The sequence below is a fragment of the Lutra lutra genome, chromosome 17 (genome assembly GCF_902655055.1).
Source record: "Lutra lutra chromosome 17, mLutLut1.2, whole genome shotgun sequence".
Taxonomy (NCBI): Eukaryota; Metazoa; Chordata; class Mammalia; order Carnivora; family Mustelidae; genus Lutra; species Lutra lutra.
In genome coordinates this window covers 52,861,877-52,881,754 of record NC_062294.1, presented here as the reverse complement: position 1 = coordinate 52,881,754, position 19,878 = coordinate 52,861,877, and the positions used below count along the sequence as shown (strand labels likewise).

General features: G+C 50.7%; 1 protein-coding gene across 9 annotated transcripts; it reads left to right on the top strand.

Annotated features, from left to right (window-relative positions):
- Positions 1–5,260: 5,260 nt before the first annotated feature.
- TSKS (testis specific serine kinase substrate) lies at positions 5,261–18,987 on the top strand. 9 transcript variants are annotated; one of them, XM_047712472.1, is made up of 11 exons: positions 5,261–5,493; positions 5,897–6,122; positions 13,683–13,778; positions 13,980–14,063; positions 14,399–14,482; positions 15,034–15,320; positions 15,853–16,047; positions 16,508–16,681; positions 17,403–17,538; positions 18,556–18,680; positions 18,808–18,987. In XM_047712472.1, exons 1-11 carry the CDS (start codon positions 5,324–5,326, stop codon positions 18,962–18,964), a joined length of 1,734 nt encoding a protein of 577 aa, XP_047568428.1. In that variant the 5' UTR covers positions 5,261–5,323; the 3' UTR covers positions 18,965–18,987. The 9 variants fall into 9 exon arrangements, with proteins under 9 accessions (XP_047568428.1, XP_047568433.1, XP_047568431.1 ...); XM_047712477.1 differs by having other exon boundaries at positions 18,556–18,712; XM_047712475.1 differs by having other exon boundaries at positions 18,513–18,680.
- The last annotated feature ends 891 nt before the right edge of the window (positions 18,988–19,878 follow it).

Genomic DNA, 19,878 nt, shown 5'->3' with positions numbered 1-19,878 from the left:
ACCCTTCAGCCAGAGCCACCTGGGGCCAGATGGAGATAACTCTGGTTTGCCAGTATGTGGGGGCGGGGGGAGGATGTCCTGAAATAAGGCCCTGTCACAGATAGATGGGGCAGCTCAGTCCTCCCTCCACACATACCCAACTCCAGGGCCCATGAAGTAGCCAAAACTTAATTTTTAAAACTGGGCCAAAAGCAAAGTTCTAATAGGGAGTCAGACTGGGAAGGCCAATTTTAGAAAACCTGGGATTCTTTGATCCTGTTGGGGGGGGTTGTGCACCCCACCCCTACCCAGAAGGAACTCATCCCCTAAGTCCTGTTGAATTAGAGCAATACTTATAAACAGAAATACAGTGAGAACCACATATGTAATTTTCAATTTACTCTGGCAACATTTTTAAGAAAAGTTTTCAAAAAGGTGAAATTAATTTTTTTTTTAAGATTTTATTTATTTATTTGACAGACAGAGATTACAAGTAGGCAGACAGGCAGGCAGTGGGGGGGTGGGGATTGGGTGGGGGGAAGCAGACTCCCTGCTGAGCAGAGAGCCAAATGCGGGGCTCCATCCCAGGACCCTGAGACCATAACCTGAGCTGAAGGCAGAGGCTTTAACTCACTGAGCCACCCAGGTGCCCCAAAGGTGAAATTAATTTTAATAATATATTGTATTTAGGACGCCTAGGTGGCTCAGGTCATGATCCCAGGGTCTTGGGATCCAGCCCCACATCGGGCTCTCTGCTCAGTAGGGAGCCTGCTTCCTCCTCTCTCTCTGCCTGCCTCTCTGCCTACTTGTGATCTCTGTCTGTCAAATAAATAAATAAAATCTTAAAAAAATATATTGTATTTAACTTAATATACCCAAATATTGTCACTGCAACTTACTTGCCATTCTAATTTCCCTAAGTCTTTTTTTTTTCCTTTAGATTTTATTTATTTATTTGTCAGAGAGAGAGGGAGCACAAGCAGGGGGAGTAGCACGCAGAGGGAGAAGTAGGCTTCCTGCTGAACAAGGAGCCTGATGTGGGACTCCATCCCAGGACCAGAGCCAAAGGCAGATCCTTAACAGAGAGCCTCCTAGGCATCCCTAATTTTCCTAAGTCTCCAAAATCTGTATTTTCTACTTACAGCACGTCTTAGCTGAGACTAACCACACTGTAGGCACTCAGCAGCTACAACCCATTGATAGTGGCTGTGAACTTGGACAGTATAGAATTATAGGACCATAAAAAAAAATAATTACAGAGCTGATATGAGCAAGATCATGATGGGCTCAGGGGCTCATGGGCTTACCCACTGTTAGGTTTTAAGACCAGACTATGAATAAGTCTACATTTGGGGGCATCTAATGAGCTTTAAGTAGACCCTTTTGCCTTTAGGATGGAGCATTAAGAGGAAACCCCAGGCTCCATCAAGGATCTCATGGATTGAACCAGCAATAGCTTCTAAGAATCTGCCCCAGCAAACCAACTCTTTATTTTCTCCAGAAAAACTGGATTCATCCCCAGTCTTCCCATTTGAGCCAATGGGCCCTCCATCAATCTCTTGGGCACTCTTGCCAGAACCCCTCCCTGTCCCTCACCCCAAACTAAGGGCAGAAAACATTTGAAACCGGCCACTTCCCTCTGTGGGCACTGTCTCACCCAGGCAGACCACCACCACCATCCTCTCTTACCTGGAATCTTGCAGTGATGCCTCTCACGGCTCTCCCAGCTTCCATCCTGGCCACCTACAGTCCATCCCCCACACACACCAGGACACTTTTTACAACATCAGTCAGCCATGTCCTTCCCCAGCATAAACGCTCTCCAGTCACACTGGCCTCCTCCTGACCGTTCAGACCCTCCGGACCCATTCCTACACCCCAGCCCACGCCTCCCCCAGCCTCAGATCTCAGTTCAAGAGAGAACTGCTGGATGTAGGGGAATTAAATTAGCACTCCCTGTCATTTTTTTTTAATACATTGTGCAGCATTTGAAGAAGTCTGTTACCGGGGCACCTGGGTGGCACAGTTGGTTAAGGATCCAACTCTTGATTTCGGCTCAGGGTATGATCTCATGGTCATAAGATCGAGCCCCAACTTGGGCTCCACACGTTGAACAGGCTCTGCTTAAGATTTTCTCTCTTGGGGCACCTGGGTGGCTCAGTGGGTTAAAGCCTCTGCCTCTGGCTCAGGTCATGATCCCAGGGTTCTGGGATCAAGCCCCGCATCAGGCTCTCTGCTCAGCAGGGAGCCTGCTTCCCCCTCTCTGCCTGCCTCTCTGCCTACTTGTGATCTCTGTCTGTCAAATGAATAAATAAAATCTTTTAAAAAGAATAAATAATAAAAAAAATAAATAAAATCTTAAAAAAAATTTTTTCTCTCTCTTGCTCTCCCTCTGTCCCCACCCTCATGCGCATGCTCTCTCACACTCTCAGAAAAAAAGCCTATTACAGAAACTTTCAAATATACCCCAAATTGGGAGGGAATAATGCACCCCCATAGAGCCAGTTCCAACAATTCTCAATGTATGATCTTGCCTCTCATCTGTAACCCCTCCACTTCACTTCCACACCCCCCACTGGATTACTTTTAAAGATTTTATTTTTAAGTACTGGATTATTTTAAAGCAAGCTGTCCATATCAGATTTTTGTGCCCATCACCAAGTTTCTACCCCAGCATTTTATTAGGAAAATTTCTAAATATTCAGAGAGTTGAATCAACGGTACAGCGAACATGCATCTTGATCTCCTTCTGTTATGAACGTTGTATGCCACTTGATCTAGCTCGTATCTCACCATCTGGCTTTCCCTCCCTCCTTCGATCAGTCCATTTTGTGTTTTGATCCATACAAAATATGAGTTTCGGACATCAACGCAGTTCATCTCTGTTGTGGGTTGAGCTGTGTCCTAACATCATCCTGTCTCCATGTTGAAGTCCTAACCCATGGGACCTGTGAATTTGACTATTTGGACATAGGGTTCTTGCAGATGATTAAGTTAAGTTGAGGGGATTTGAGTGGGTCCTAATCCAGGATGACCGTACCCTTATTTTTTTCTTAAGTTTATTTATTCATGCATTTAAGTAATCTCTACACTCAACATGGAAATCAAACTCACGACCCTGACATCAAGAGTTGCATGCTCCTCTGACTGAGCCATCCGGGCACCATAACCGTGTCCTTTTTTTTTTTTTTTTTTAAAGATTTTATTTATTTAGGGACACCTGGGTGGCTCAGAGGGTTAACCATCTGCCTTCCGCTTGGGTCATCATCCCAGGGTCTTGGGATGGAGCCCCGCATTGGGTTCCCTGCTCCGCAGGAAGCCTGCTTCTCCCTGTCCCACTCCCCGTGCTTGTGTTCCTCTCTCGCTGTCTTTCTGTCAAATAAATAAAATCTGTTTTTCAAAGATTTTATTTGTTTATTTGAGAGAATGAGACCGCACGAGCAGGGGGAGGGGCACAGGGAGAAGCAGACTCCCTGCTGACCGTGGAGCCCGACACGGAACTCAGTCCCAGGACCCTGAAATCATGACCTGAGTCAAAGTCAAACACTTCAGTGACCCAGGTGCCCCCACGACCATGTATTTAAAATGGGGGAGGCTTAGATGCAGAGACAGGTAATGTGAAGACCTAGGAGATGAACATCTACAAGCTGAGTCATACTTCAGCTACCAGAAGCGAGGAGAGAGGCTTGGACAGACCCTCCCTGCAGCCTCCAAAGGAAGCCACCCTGCGGACACCTTGATCTTGGACTCCTGGCCTCCAGAATCGGGAGACAATAAATGTCTGCTGTTGAAGCCTCCTCAGTCTGTGGGTCTTTGTTATGGCAGCTCCAGGAAACAGCTACAACCCCAAATCCTTCAAAATGCCTGTCATTGACTATAGTTCAATGTCTGTTGAGTTTCTTTTTTTAATAGGCAAGAGCCACATGCAACAGAAGGCTCACATCCCAAGTTCGCAGATGGAGGGGCCTCCACAAGCACAGGCACCACCATCCCCTGTGCTGATTCTCATATCACTTACAGACATCTGGTAGTTTGGTTTGTTTTGGCCTGTTGCCTGCCCGCCCCACCCCACCCCCCACCCGGAAATGTTGACTCCTCCAGCACTGGGACTCAGTCCTCATTCACCACGGTCTCCCAGATCCCAGAAAGTGCCAAGTCTAGGAGAGTGCATGAAGAATCAGATATGAATGGCGGGCTAGGGGTTGGGTGACTCCATAGTCTCAGGCGAAGGGAAGCTGAAACCCTCCCAAGAACCAGTGGGCCCAGGGTGCCTGGGTGGCTCAGTGGGTTAAGCCTCTGCCTTCAGCTCGGGTCATGATCCCAGGAACCTGCATCGGGCTCTCTGCTCAGCGGGGAGACTGCTTCCCCCTCTCTCTCTGCCTGTCTCTCCGCCTACTTGTGATCTCTGCCTGTCAAATAAAGAAATAAATAAATCTTTAAAAAAAAAAAAAAGAACCAGTGGGCCCATCCATTGTAAGTTACAGACAAGAATGAATAAATCCAGGGCACCTGGGTGGCTCAGTCGGTTAAGTGGCTGCCTTCGGCTCGGGCCATGATCCCAGAGTCCTGGGATGGAGCCCCATGTTGTGCTTTCTGCTCCTTGGGGAGTCTGCTTCTCCCTCTTCCTCTGCCTGGCACTCCCGCTGTTTGCAGTCTCTCTCTGTGTCAAATAATTAAATTATATATATATATATATATATATATATATATATATATATATATGTATGTATTTTTTTTTTTAAAGGGGGTTGCCTGGATGTCTCAGTGGGTTTAGCCTCTGCCTTCAGCTCAGGTCACGATCTCAGGGTCCTGGGATCAAGCCCTGCATCAGGCTCTCTGCTCAGCAGGGAGCCTGCTTCCCCCCTTGTGATCTCTGCCAAATATATAAAATCTTTTTTTTAAAGATTTCATATATTTGACAGAGAGAGAGAGAGAGATCACAAGTAGGCAGAGAGGCAGGCAGAAAGAGGCGGGGGGTGGGGTGGGAATCAGGCTCCCTGCTGAGTAGAGAGCCCGATGCAGGGCTCGATCCCAGGACCTGAGATCATGACCTGAGCCAAAGGCAGAAGCTTAACCCACTGAGCCACCCAGGCGCTCCATAAATAAAACCTTAAAAAAAAAAAAAAAAAAACTACAAGAAGACAAGGAATGGTTCACAGAAACCCCCTGGGGAACATGCTAGTCAGTACCTTTCTCTACTCCTATGCCCCCCCCCTTACTGGGGCCCAGTGGTTGGGTCCTTTATGAGGCAGGCTGTGGGGACAGGGACTCTGAGGGTCCCTGCTCAGAGTAGGTGGAGGGTCTCAGAGGAAGGAGCCCCTGGGAGCAGGGCCCCCCACACGCCATGGCGAGCGTGGTGGTGAAGACAATCTGGCAGTCCAAAGAGATCCATGAGGCTGGGGACCCCCCTGCGGGGGTCGAGAGCCGCTCCCAGGTGGTCCCCGAGGCTCCTGGGGGGGTGGCCACCCCGGCCAAGGGGATCACGAAGAAAAAGAAGGCCGTGTCGTTCCACGGGTGGGTTTGTCGCACCCTGTCGGGGACGGTCCTAGCGCCCAGCACTGCCTCCAACAGAGCACGAGTCCCACCGTGGGTGCTGGAGGAAGGGGAGGGGGAGCAGAGGAGGGGGCAGGGGAGGGGCAGATAAGAGGACAGTGGCAGGGTTTGGGAGGCAGAGAGGAAGAAGGTAGTGGGGATGAAGGGAGGAAGGAAAAGGTCATGGGGAAGGAAAAACTCAGGAGGAGGGAGGACTAACAGATGGAGAAGGAAGAGGACATTAGGCAGTGGGGGCAGAGGAGGAAGAAGAAAGTGGGTGGTGAGGTGGGAGTCAGAGAGAGCAGGGGTGTGGAGACAGGGAGGCGGGAGGGGCCCAACCCACTGGGGCTGCACCTAGAGTCCCCTGCCGGCTTCTCCTCCCCAGGGTGGAGCCTCGGATGTCCCACGAGCCAATGCACTGGTGCCTGAACCTCAAACGGTCCTCGGCCTGCACCAATGTGTCACTGCTCAACCTGGCTGCCATGGAGCCCACGGACTCCTCGGGGACAGACTCAACCACAGATGACAATGGCCCGCTTGCACTGCCGGTGCCACCCGCCTCCCCCACCCAACCCTGGGCTTCAGATGACCCAGACATCACAGAAATACTGGTGAGGGGCCCTGGCTGGGCACAACGAGCGTCTTCACCCTGGGGGCAGGCAAATACTAGGGGTGGGGAGTGGGGGGTCTTCTCGACTTGGAATGAGAAGGTTCTGATGACCCTCGAGGCCCAGAGAAACTCCCTTCTCCTCCCAGAATGGCCAGCCACGACTCAGTTCCATCCTGGGTGGAATGATGCTTGTTGCCTAGGAATCGGACTTTAGTTCATCCACTCATCTCCACATGTCCTGGGTGAGGCTGGAGTCAGAGATGGGAGTTAGGCCAGGTTCCCGAACTTGGGGAGCGCCTGGTCTGGTGGGGGTAGGGACAGAGCAGACTGGGGTGAAAATTTTCCATAATGGAGGTAACACCGGGTATATCAGAGAAGGGCCACTCAAACCAGGCTGGGAAAATCAGAGAGTGCTTCCTGGAGGAGGCAGTGCTGGACCTGGGCTTTAACTGTTTAGTAGGAGTTCTCTGAGGGGATCACCTAAGCATCTGAGGCAAAACTGGGAGGTAAGCAAGAGGCAGGGGGAATTTAGACAATTCCTGGCTAGAGCATGGAGTACTATGGTTTGACCCTTTAACTTCCCTGTCAACCTCTATCCCGGCCAGGCTTCCATTGGGCCAAGCCCAGAACTGGACTTGACACTGACTCTGAGAATTACACGAATAACAACCATGGTCGTAATGATACCAATAAGATTCAGCAGCACTTAGCACTTTCTATGTCCCAGGAGCCCCGGTTTCCCTATCCGCAATGTAGAAATGCACGTGTTGGTTCTTCCAAATATGTCTTGAACACCTACGATGCGCCAGGCCCTGGCATAGGAAGCTGAGCAAGATGGAGTTCTGGACGTGACCACACCCACTTCATGAGCTCGTCATGACAATGAAGCAGGACTCCTTCATGGAGAGTGTTTATTCAGCACAGTAGCTGGCTGTGAGCCTAGAAGTATTGCTTATGATTATTTGTCCCCATTTCCCAGATGAAGATTGAAGAAGGAAAGGTTAAATAGCACAGCCAAGGTCATGCAGCTTGTAAGGAGTGGAGGCAGTCTGAGTTGGAGGGGCACCCTGCGTGCACTGATGGGGCAGCAGAGGTCACTGTGGGAGTCCTGAAGAGGGTAGCCTTGGCCCAGTTGGCCATGACCAAGGGAGGCCTTCCCGAAAAGGCAATACATAAGCTCGATCTTGGGCATTCCCAAAGCCGAAGACGGAATGGTGTTCTAGCTGGCTGGCACAGTTAAGTGCAAAAAGGACAGGGGTTTGAACGAGCCCAGAGAAGAGGAGAAACTACAAACTGGTCTTTGGGGCTGGAGTGTGGTGTGTGAGAGAGATGAGGCTGGAGTGGGGGAGACAGAGGCCACACAGGCTGAGAAATGTGGGTGCATTGCCTGAGGGCAATGGGGAGCCATTGAAGGTTCCTCGATAGGGAGAGAGGAACAGTTCGGGAGTTTGGACTCCAGTCCCATTTACTGAGCACCCACTATGTGCCAGGCACTGTGGTGGGGGGTCTCCTTTTCTTCACTTAGAAGTTCTGCCAGGGAACTGGTTAATTATCAGTTTAAAGAAGAAAACAAAAATAACAGATACAGAGAGGTGGAGTGACCTTTGCAAGGTAGGAGAGTCTGTAAGAGTCAGGGCCAGGACCAGAAGCCAGGTGATGTGAGCGCGAAGGTCCTTTCTTTCCCTAGAAGACTCTTCTGCAGCTGGTGTGGGGATGTTTGGAAGGCGGAGGCTGGAGGCGGGGAGGCGGGACAGGAGGCTGGGCTAGGGTCCAGCAGAGAAGGGCCAGATGGAGAAAAGAGAACTGGGCAGAGAGACATCTCCCCCGGCCAGAACAGTGTCCTCCCTCCGTGTGAGTATTGCTCAGACTGCATCTGCAGAGGTCTGCCTCCCACCAGAGCAGTTTGAGTCATGTCCCCCAGTGGATCGTGACACCCAGGGGAGAGCTCGCCTTGGAGCTGCAGGGATGCCTCAGCCTCCGAGGGGGTTGAGGTTCCTTCTCTGTGAAATGGAAAAGTAATGATGGCCAACACCCAGGGGCATGTGCAGAGCAGCAGGGGAGCATGGACAGCAAGAGCACATCCTGGCACTCGGCATCTGGACCACATCAGGAGACAATGCTGGAGACAGGCAGAGAGGAGGGGGTGGAAAACCAGCAAGAGGGGGACAGAGACCCGGGAAGAGGGACAGAGACCAGAGGGAAGGGGCAGAGATCCAGGGAGGGGACCCAGTGATCCAGAGAGCAGGGACAAAGACTCAGAGAGACAGGGGTGGGGGAGGGGGAACAGAGATCCAGAAAGACATAGGACAGAGAACCAGAGAGAAGGAAGATAATTGGATGCCTGGGGACCATGGTTGAGATGACAAATCCCAGACCGGACAGAGAACCGCAGAACAGGAAGCAGGCAGCTTTGGCTCCTGTCTTAAGCTCTGACAGCTTTATGAGGACAGAGGAGGAACTGAGATGGTGGTATTGCTTTTTGAGATGATCAGTGAATCAAAGCAAAGATGCACAGGGGAGGGCTTGTGACCTCTACTTGGGACTTGTCTTGCTGCCTGCAGGATCCCTGGAGGCTGCTGGGAGATCTCGGTGCTAAGCCCCTTCCTGGTAATTCCTCCCCTGCTGTCATTATTTTTAACAACTCTGGCACTAATCACTGAGCTTGCCTTATTGATCATACCATTTTTAAAAAGATTTTATTTATTTATTTGACAGACAGAGATCACAAGTAGGTAGAGAGGCAGGCGGGGTGGCTGGGGGGGAAGCAGGCTCCCTGCTGAGCAAGAGCCCGACGTGGGGCTTGATCCCAGGACCCTGGGATCATGACCCAAGCCAAAGGCAGAGGCTTTAACCCACTGAGCCACCCAGGTGCCCCTCGATCATACCATCTTGTTGACCCTTCCTCACTGCCATCTGAACCAAAGTAACATCATTCCCATTTTATGAGAAAGGAAACTGAAGCAGGCTCAGAGTGGAGCTTAAATCGCTGACTTACAGCCTATAGGTGGCCATGGAGGGATCTGTCCCCATCTCTGGCTCCCCCCGCCACCATCATGCCACTCACTTGTTAGCCAGAGCTGACAGGCTCTGCCTTCACCACCCCCTGATCTGCTCTCAGGGAAGCTGCAACTCACCTCCAGGGACCCAAACTGACCCTTGTCAAGAAGTATTGACCATGAGCCTTTCTGAGCCAGCCTGTGTTCCTCCCAACAGCAGCCCTGGGGGGGTAGCTATTAGCCCGATCTCCATGTGACAGGGAGGATAACAGGCACAGAGACGTGAAGTCCCCCCGCTAAGGTCCTACAACTACTAAGTGAGAGAACTGAATTGGCCCCAGGACCTGCTTTTCCTGTTTCCCAGAATGGCTACAGGAAGTCCGAGACCTTCTGGGTCTTCGGTTCAAAATATCACTTTGTGTCTTGGTTAGCTATCACCATGAAACAAATCATCCCCAAACTTCAACCAACCAACTGGAGTGGCTTAGCTGGGTGATTTTGGCTCAGGATCCCTCAGGAGGCTGGAGTCAAACTTTCAGCAGGGGCTGCAGTCATCCGAAGGCTTGACTGGGGCTGGAGGTTGCACATCCACGTTCACACGGCTCTTAGTGAGAGACTCACTTCCTGGCCCCATGGGCCTCCCCACAAGTGGCTGCCTATGACATGGCAGCTACTCCCCAGAGCAAGAGAGGGCAAGCAGGAAGCCATGATTCCCTTCATGAACTTGTCTCTTAAATCACACACCATCACTTCTGATTCTGTTTATTAGGTGTGAGAGTCACCAAGTCCAGCTTACACTCAAGTGGGGAAAATAAGGCTTCTCATTTTAAAGGGATGTCAAAGAATCCGTGGACATATTTCAGAACAAGATATTTTGTTGGGGGTTATTTGTACAAGCCACTCATCAGGACGAGGAAGTTCCCTTCTATTTCTAGTCAATGAGTGTATTTGTTATGAAAGAAGGTCAGATTTGGTCAAATGCTTTTCCTATTGACACAACCATGTGTGTTTTCTCCTTTTATTCTATTAACAGTATCTATTACACTGGTTTTCATATGGATTTAAAAATTTATTTTCGTACGTTAACCAAACTTGCATTCATAGGAAAAATCCTATTTGGTCATGGTGTAAATTCTTGTTTTTATGCTGCTAGATTTGGTTTGCTAGTTTTTTGTTAATGATTTGTGGCTGTATTCAGAAGGGATATTGGGTTCTAGTTCTATTTTCTTGGAATGTCTTTGGTTCTGGTACTAGGGTAACATTGGCCACATAGAATGAGTTAGGAACTGCTCCCTCCTCTTCTATTTTTGTTTTTGAAGAGTTGGAGTTCCACTGGTAGCAGTTATATCCTAAATGACTGGTAGAATTCACTGGTGAAGTCATCTGATAATGGGCTTTTCTTTGTTGGAACTAACTCGATTTTTTCAGTTCTTAAGGGTCTATTCAGATGTCCTATTTCTTTTTGAATCACTTTTTTAAAAGTTTTTTAAAAGATTTTATTTATTTATTTGACACAGAGAGAGATCACAAGTAGGCAGAGAGGCAGGTGGAGAGAGAGGAGGAAGCAGGCTCCCTGCTGAGCAGAGAGCTCGATGTGGGGCTTGATCCCATGACCCTGAGATCATGACCTGAGCCGAAGGCTGAGCCACCCAGGTGCCCTTTTTTGAATCACTTTTGATAGTTTGTGTTTCTAGGAATTTCCCTATTTCATCAAAATAATCAAATTTGACAGCACACAAGTGTTCATAGTATTTCCTTTTTTAAAATATATATTTTATATTTTAAAAAATATTTTGGGGGCGCCTGGGTGGCTCAGTTGCTTGAGCGACTGCCTTCAGCTCAGGTCATGATCCTGGAGTCCCGGGATCGAGTTCTGCATCGGGCTCCCTGCTCGGCGGTGGCTCTGCTTCTCCCTCTGACCTTCCCCCTCTCATGCTAGCTCTCTCTCATTCTCTCTCTCAAGTAAATAAATAAAATCTTAAATAAAATTATACAAAATATTTTGGGGTGCCTGGCTGGCTCAGTCAGCTAAGAGTTAATCCAACTCTTGATTCTGGCTCAGGTCATGATCTCAGGGTCGTGGGGTCAAGCCCAACATCGGGGTCCATGCTCAACACAGTCTGCTTGTCCCTCTCTCTCTTCTCCTCCTCCCACTTGCGTGCTCTCTCTTTCTCTAAAATACAACAAAAGATAAAATAGTATTTTATTTTTAAGCAATATCTACATGCAATGTGGGGCTTGAACTCACAACCCTGAGATCAAGAGTCGTACACTCCACTGAGTGAGCCAGCCAGGCGCCCTGTTCATAGTATTCTCTTATAGTCCTTTTTCTTCCCCTAATCTTGGTAGCAATGTCCCCTCTTTCCTTCCTGATTTTAGCAATTTGAGTCTTCTCTTCCGTGGTCAGTCTTGCTACAACAGATCTGTCAATTGTGTTGATCTTTCCAAAAAACCAACTTCCAGTTTTGCTGATTCCATCTTTCTTGATTTCAAAGTTTCTCACTTCAGTTTATTGCTTCCTTCTGCTAGTTTTGGGTTTGTCTTCCTCTTCTCTTTCTAGTTTCTTAAGGAGGAAAGCTAGGTTATTGGCTCTGAGTTCTTTTTGGAAGGTATTTGAACCTCTAAATTTCCCTCAAAGTACTGCTTTCATTTTATCCCATATGTTTTTTGGCTGTTGTGTTTTCACTTTTTCATCCCAAAGTGTTTTCTATTTTTTTTCTTTGATTTTTCTACTCATCGGTTCTTTGAGTGTGTTTAGTTTCTATTGATTTGTTAGTTCCCCAAATTTCCTATGTATTGACTTTTTTTTTAAAGCTTTTTTTTGGGGGGGGGAGCAGAAGAAGAGGGAGAGAGAATCTTTTTTTTTTTTTAATATTTATCTGAGAGAGAGAGAGAGAAAATATGTGTGTGCGTGCGCACATTGGCAGAGAGGCAGAGGGAGAGAATCTTCAAGTAGACTCCCCATTGAGTGCAGAGCCTGACAACGGGCTTAATCTCACCCCTCATGAGATCATGATCTGACACCAATCCAAGAGTTGGACACTTAACTGATGACACCACCCAGGCGCCACTTTTTCACGCCTTTCAAATCTCTGTTCAGTGCATATGAATTTATAACGGTTGTATCTTCTCAATTACTTGACTCTTACAGATTTGGGCCGTTTTTTCATTGTTTTTATGGAGAGGTGGAATTTTGGGGTTCCACTATTTTCCTTACGTCACCTTAATACCATATTTCTTTTCAAGCCTGTTCTCCAGAGCAATCATTCCAGAAACGTGATCTTGTCCCTATCTTACAATGGAGGAAATTGTCCTCTCTTTTCTCTTCGTGTGTTATTAATTCAGCAACCATGAAGGAAACCAAAGTAACTGGCTAAAGTAAGATAGTTTATTTCTCATATAAAAGTCTCAACAAGCATAGCAGTCTTGCTCTTCAAATGCAGCAAGTTACAGGCTCCTGTGTTCTGGTGGTTCACAAATTAAATCACAAGTTTGGCTGCCGTAACAAAAAGACACAAAATATCAGAGGTTAAACGAGATGGAAAATGTCATCTCTCATTTGTGAGTTGAGTACGTGGGCTCCACAGTGCTGGGGATTCAGGCTTCTATCTTGTTGTGTTCTCCAACTGGTCTAAGATGGTTGCTCAGCCTTTAGCCATCAACTTTGCATGCCAGCCAGTAAGAAGAGAGAAAGAGGGATGTTTCCCCTCGTCTCTTTTAATAAAGTCATGACTTAGAAATGGCCCTCATCATTGCTACTCACATCCCGTTGGCCGAAACTTTGTCATATGGCCACACCTACTTGCAAGGGAGTCTAGGAAATGTCGTCTTTGGCTGGACAGACCCAAGCAAGGCTAACTCCTCTGTAAACGTGAAAGAGCAGAGTGGATCCTGCCACATGCAGCAGTCGTGAGCCAAGTTTTGCTTGGTATGAGAGTCACAAAGCACTTTCTGGTGATATAAGGTGGCGATGATCAGAGGCTGCGTGGTGTCATGGTTTAAAACAAAGGCTCAGGGTTTAAATTCCAAAGGGGCATTGCTTCTCTAAGCCTCATTTCCTCACTTGCAAGATGGACTAAATAACCTCAAGAGGTGTGGCTTTGAGGGATAAAAGGGGAAAATGTGTGTGTGTGGTCTGGTGCACAGTGAGTGCGTATATCTGGAAAGTGGGTTCTCTTAAAATCTTTTTCCAGTGCCCGGAGAGAAAGCGCATGTCTTTTAACAGTTTGTCTTGTTTATGTCTGTGGATCCCAGGGGCATTTGTCTCTGGTTGAGACCATCCTTCTCAACCCCTTCCGAGTGCACCCCCTATCCCCCACTCCCTCCTGGATTCTACTTATTTTCCTTCCATCCCACCAAGCAGAAAACGAGTCCCCCCACCCCCTGGTTTTACAGAGCAGGAATAGCAAGAATCAAAAAGGGGCAGCCCTGGTCCAAGGTCACAAGCTACTCCAGGGCAGAATCGAGGTGTAAACCTGGCCTCCTCCCAGTTCTGGACCTTTTTCTTGGGGTTGTGGTTTGCTCCAACACACCCACTGAGCTGTCTTCTCCTCTTCTTTCCCCAGAGTGGCGTCAACAGCGGATTGGTCCGTGCCAAAGACTCCATCACCAGCTTGAAGGAAAAGACCACCAGGGTCAACCAGCATGTGCAGACGCTGCAGGTGGGGGGACCCCCCAACACCTCTTCTTCCTCCACAGCCATGTTCCCCTCTTATAGCTCTCCTCCAACCCAGTGTACCCACTGCCCGGGTTGGGATGGTTGAGGCTCAGAAGGAAAAGGGACCTTCCACGGGGCCCAGCCTCTCCTCCCCAGGAGATATCCCTGTGGCCCTGGCTAACCTCTCCTCCCTTCTGTGTGCCAGAGTGAGTGCTCTGTGCTGAGTGAGAATCTAGAAAGAAGGCGGCAAGAAGCCGAAGAACTGGAAGGGTACTGTAGTCAACTTAAGGTGAGTGGTTGTGGGGGCAAGAGCAGGGTGGGGAGAAGGGAGGGGAAGTAGGAAGAGCGAGGGCGGGAAGAAATGTAAGGAGGCATGGAGTCAGCCAGCAGCGAGGTGGAAGTGGACAAGTAGCCTGGGAGGGGGGAGTCTAAGGAGGAAGCCATCCCTTAGGTCAAGGGGACCAGAGGTAAGGGACAGACCAAGGAGCAGAAGGCAGGCCTCCGGGAAGAAGCAGGTGTGTCTTGTCGGAGGGGCTGGAGCCTATATGAGACTAGCGAGGGTAGGGGTTGGGAGGCGGAACTGGAATGGGAAGGCAGGGCTCCCGCCCTGGTGTCCTGACCCAGGAGAACTGCCGGAAGGTGACCCGGTCGGTGGAAGATGCTGAAATAAAAACGAACGTCCTGAAGCAGAACTCTGCCCTGCTGGAGGTGAGGGGGGACGTGGGGAAGAGGAGCAGAGGCGCGAGGTACTTGAGGCAGACTTCAGGTGGGACTTCCCCCACCCCCACCCCCTCCAGTCCCACCACACTCCCTCCTTCAAGTTCATGGTTATATTCCTCCATGCACAGTCACATTCAGTAGGGATTCGTGTGGGACTCTAGAGAGGAGGAATGCCTGTCCTGCCCAGATTCCCACTCACTTCCCAGCAAAATGTTGGAAAACCTTCAACTGTCCTTCCTAAACAAGAGGGACTGGAATTTGACATCACCGAGACCGACCGGGAGTGGGGTGGAGGGCTGGATGGAGACAGGGAGGCAGGCGGTCGGGGGTTAAAGGGAGCTGGCCTCCAGCTAGGCTGCACATGGCACAACCTTCCCTGGTGGAAAGTCCACTTAGACTTGAAGCGGGGCTTCCCGATATTCTATTCCACATCCATTTACTTTCCAATCTCGGGGGTTCTGTGGGCTGCTTTGCGGGTGGAGGTGGCCGTGGGAGGCAAGCGGCGGGACGCGGCAACCCTGCCTGCCTTCCCCACCCAGGAGAAGCTGCGCTTCCTCCAGCAGCAACTGCAGGATGAGACCCCGCGGAGGCAGGAGGCTGAGCTGCAGGAGCTGGAGCAGAAGCTGGACGCCGGCCTCTCTCGGCACGGCCTGGGCCCCGTTGCCCTGTCCCCTGGCTGCTCTGGCCCCCCAGGGAGCCCCGACGAACCCCCACGACCGCGCAGCATCGCCCCAGGCGGCTGGGGTATGGGGCCCCGGGCAGGGGAGGGCCCCATCATAAGCGAGCAGGAGCTGCAGAAGGTTTCTGCCGGCCTTGAGGAGCTGAGGCGAGTGGGAAAGGGGGGTTAGTGTGAAGCCTCAAGGAGCTAAAATGGGTGGGCCCGAGGGTGGAACCTCGAAGATCTTAGGGGACAGGGCCCAGGCAGTGGAGCCTTCAAGAACTTAGGAGGGAGTGCGTTGGGAATGGTGACCTGGAAAGGCCGGACTTAGAAGAACTGAGTTTGAGCCTAGAGTTGGCAGAAGGGAGGTCCGTGTCTGGTGAAGCTAGTGTGGGTGGGTTTGGGTAGGGGACAAGTCGTCGGAGGCTCCAACTTCAAGCAGACGAAGTTGGGGTGAACGGTGCCTTAACGAAGCAATGTCTGCTGGAACTGATGTGGGGTAGGGGGCAAGACCAGGGAAGGGCAGGGTACCGGATAGGGGGATAGAGGCAGGGTCCTGCAGGACACGGGAGGATTACAAGAGAGGAACAGGGCAGGAGAATTTGGGGGCTGGATGGGTTCAGATTCTGGGGCGGGGCAGCGCTGCTGGGCACGCGTCTAAACCTGAGCCTTGACTTCATCCTTACCTCTGCCTCTGCAGGAGGGAGGTGTCCTCGCTGACTGCCCGCTGGCATCAGGAGGAGGGGGCGGTGCAGGAGGCCCTGCGGCTGCTTGGGGGCCTGGGCGGCAGGCTCGACGGCTTCCTGGGCCAGTGGGAACGCGCGCAGCGTGAGCAGGCGCAGGCTGCGCGGGGCCTGCAGGAGCTGCGGGGCAGGGCGGACGAACTGTGCACCATGTAAGAACCAAGGCGAGTGAGTGTGGCGCGGGGCGCTGGGCGCGGGGCGGGGCTTTAACCGAAAGGGATGAGCCAATCAGCTGGGGCCTAGCGGTAGAGACCGTGGACTGGCAGAAGGAAGTTCTAATTAGAAGGTAAGTGTGGGAGGGGGGGCGTGCTATACCCAATAAGGACTGAAGGGCGGGGCTAATTAGAGAAGGGTCGAGTTCCATACCTAAAAAGGATGAGGGGAGGAGCTATGCCTGAAAGGGGTAAGCCAATTAGAGAACAGGGAGGGACATTCCAGAACTTAAAATACAAAGGAAGGGCCAATCAGAGCCAAGAAGGGCGGGCGTGGCAGGGATACTGCAGACTAGACTGGAACAGAGGAGCTGGGCTGATAATGGGTGGACGGCGGAGAGGACAGGGCTGTTGGAGAGGCGACCTCGACCTCGCAGCGCTGGTTACTCTCACACCTCAGGGTGGAGCGATCAGCAGTGTCTGTGGCTTCACTGAGGAGCGACCTGGAGGGGCTGGGCCCAGTGAAACCTATTCTGGAGGAGCTGGGGCGGCAATTTCAGAGCTCTCGAAGAGGGTCTGACCTCTCCATGAACCTGGATCGGCCGCCCCAAGGCTCCTGTGCCCGCTGTGCTAGGTAAGGGGATGGGGCCTGGCGGGGCCTGGTACATTCTGGGTCATGCTGAGGGTGGAACATTGAAGGAGATGGGGCTCTGGCCAAGGGAGGGGAGGGGCGGAGTTCACTTTAGGAGATAGGATATCCCGTGCATTTTAGGACTGCTGCGTTGCAGCAGCCAGACATTCCCCCCTCCCTACAAAGTGAAGTCAGTGTCTTGTGGAACACAAGTTTTGATACCTTTCGAGGATCCTGGATTTCCAGTGCATTGTGGGAAGGCTGGGATGTGGTACTTGGTGGGAGGCAGGGTTTCTCGGAGCATTGTGGGAAAGGTGAGACCTTGGTGCACTACAGAACCAAGGGATACCATTCTTGGTCCATATTGTGAAGTTGACGGACTTCCAGCACGATGTAGGATCACATGTAACTAGTGCATTGTGGGAAATGTGGTGGTTTTGTTTTGTTTTGTTTTATGAACCAAGGGCTGTCTGGTACCCTTTGGGAGTGGGAATCCCCAGGCATTGTAGGAACTACTCACATAGTGAAAACAAAGGAGACCTGATGCACTGTAGGTTGGCCCCAGTGCATGGTGGGAAGATCGCATGGGTGTCTAGTGTTGGGAAGATCGCATGGGTGTCTAGTGTTGGCAAGATCTGGGTGGAGATGGGACGGCGGGGCAGGGGGCATCTGGGAATGGAGCTGGTACTAGGCTTCTTACACCTGGTGACTGCCCCTCCCTCAGCCAGGGGTCGCAGCTGTCGTCAGAGTCCCTGCAGCAGCTGCTGGAGCGAGCACTGACCCCACTAGTGGACGAGGTGAAGCAGAGGGGCCTGGCTCCCGCCTGCCCCAGCTGCCAGAGGCTACACAAGAAGATTCTGGTACCAGGAACCATAGGCCATCATGGCCCACTTTTCTGTCAGGGGAGCGGGAGGGGAGCCCTGGGCACAAGGATACTGTTGGTGTGCGGCAGGACAGGAAGCAGTAAGCTATGGGCAGCAGGTGTTGGGGAAACACTTGGCCCTGATACATGCGGTCGGGGGAGGGGGAGGCAGTCTGGTGGTAAGTCATAGGTCAGTCACTATGGAACCCAAAGCATGATGACACACTGGGTGTGGGGTGCAGGACACAGACACCAGACTGTAGCTTCATAAAATACAAGCCTGATTTTCTACAGACCTTAAGAGAGGCAATACGGGCTCACTGAGGTTAGACAGGGGACCCAGCGAACGGAGATCACTGGAAGCAAATGCATTATGAGAAGTGGAACTAGAGCTCGCGCCCAGGAACTAATGGGACTTGAGGCCTGTGTACATTCTGAAATCTAGATATCTAATGAATTATGGGATACTGGCCTCACGTCTGATGGGGTGCAGGTCTGCAGTGAGTGAGACAGACATCGATGTGGCAGAGCTGTAGAACTGATCCACGATGGGACATGGCACCTGGGACATTGGGGAATATGAGGAACCAGGGCTCCAAGGACTATGACTGTAACTGAGATGCTGGTCAAATAGATAAAGAGAGGTGGGCTCTTCTGAATTAGGGGATGCAGAAGTTTGCCACATGATGGGATACCGGGGCCCAGACACACATCCAGTGCATGATGGTTCCTGGGCATTAGGCGACAGTATGTTAGGTGCTCAGTTAGTGCTTGCCAGGACATGGGGAGCCAGTACACTAAGGCACAGACAGTCGGTTAGCACACAATGGGAATTTGGAAAGCCCAGCACACTGTGGGATGCTCGGGTCAGTTTCAGGCCCGGAGTATGATGGGATGCCCTGTGGGAGGAACATGGGCCCCTGGGCCCCATGCCCCCTGCCCTCCACGATCCAGCTCCCCCTCCACCCCCAGCCCAGTCCGGCAAGCCCAGCCGCGCCTACACTCCTCTCCCCAGGAGCTGGAGCGCCAGGCCTTGGCCAAACACGTCAGGGCAGAGGCCCTGAGCTCCACCCTTCGGCTGGCCCAAGACGAAGCCTTGCGGGCCAAGAACCTGCTGCTGACGGACAAGATGAAGCCGGAGTGAGGAAGGAGGCTGAGGGCATGGGAGGAGGGTGAGGTCTTGGGGAACGGGCCTGAATCACCCTCCTCACTGCAGTCCTGTGGCATCTGGCCTTGACAGCACCAGCTCCCCACCCTGTCATTACAGGGAGAAGGTGGCCACTCTAGACTATCTACACTTGAAGATGTGCTCCCTCCACGATCAACTCAGCAACCTGCCACTTGAGGGGTCCACGGGGACAATGGGGGGAGGAAGCGGGGGGACGACCCCCCCAAAACGTGGGGGCCCAACCCCAGAACAATAAATGGCCTCTCATGCCGGCATGAATTCTGTCTCGTTTTTGGCACCAGAAGGGGGCTGGGAAAGTGCGCACACCCCAAGCACTAGCCTCTGCTCACTATGACTTGATCCTCGGCCAGTGGGGTGTCCTGGTTTCTACAGAGGAGCTGATGGCAGTACAGTTCTTTGACGAGTCAAGAAGGGGGAAGAAATAAAGTTCTGCGGTAGAGTTTGGGTCTGTTAATCTAAATATTTTTAGAGTGATTTTTTATATTATATTTATAATTTTATAAGTATAAATTTATATAATTGTATAATCATATAAATTTATAAATCTATAAATACATTATTACATATATACTATTCATATATATTATGTATCAAATTGTATTATAAATTATTAAATTTATAAGTGATATATATTAAGTTTAATATTTAAGTAACCTCTATACCCAACATGGGGCTTAAACTCATGACCCCAAGATCAAGAGGCACATGCTTTCAGAACCCCTGGGTGGTGCATTCAGGCATCCAACTCTTGGTTTCGGCTCAGTTTGTGATCTCAGGGTCATATGATCGAGCCCCATGCCGGGCTTCATGCTCAGCACAGTCTGCTTGAGATCCTCTCTCCCTCTCCCTCTGCCCCTCCTACTCATGCTCTCTCTCTCTCTCTCTCTAAAATAAATCTTTTTTTTTTTAAAGTCACATGCTCTACTGACTGAGCCAGTCAGATGCCCCTAGAGTGATTTTTTTTTAAACCAGATAATTATATTGTCTATTGGTGGGTAAAAAATTATCCCTCCCCACACTTAATTGCAAAGACAATAAACATATATTATCTCACACAATTTCTGAGGGTCAGGAATCTGGGAGCAGCTTAGCTGGACAGTTTGGGCTCAGGAGCCTGACAAGGCAGTCAGAGGCTCGGCTGGGGCTGCA

Bases quoted from the DNA above. Each gene is read 5' to 3' on its own strand.
- TSKS (XM_047712469.1), top strand. From the start codon at position 5,324: ATGGCGAGCGTGGTGGTGAAGACAATCTGGCAGTCCAAAGAGATCCAT. The intron at 5,494-5,896 runs GTGGGTTTGTCG...TCTCCTCCCCAG, and splicing joins AAGGCCGTGTCGTTCCACGG to GGTGGAGCCTCGGATGTCCC. The intron at 17,539-18,512 runs GTACCAGGAACC...CTCCACCCCCAG, and splicing joins GGCTACACAAGAAGATTCTG to CCCAGTCCGGCAAGCCCAGC.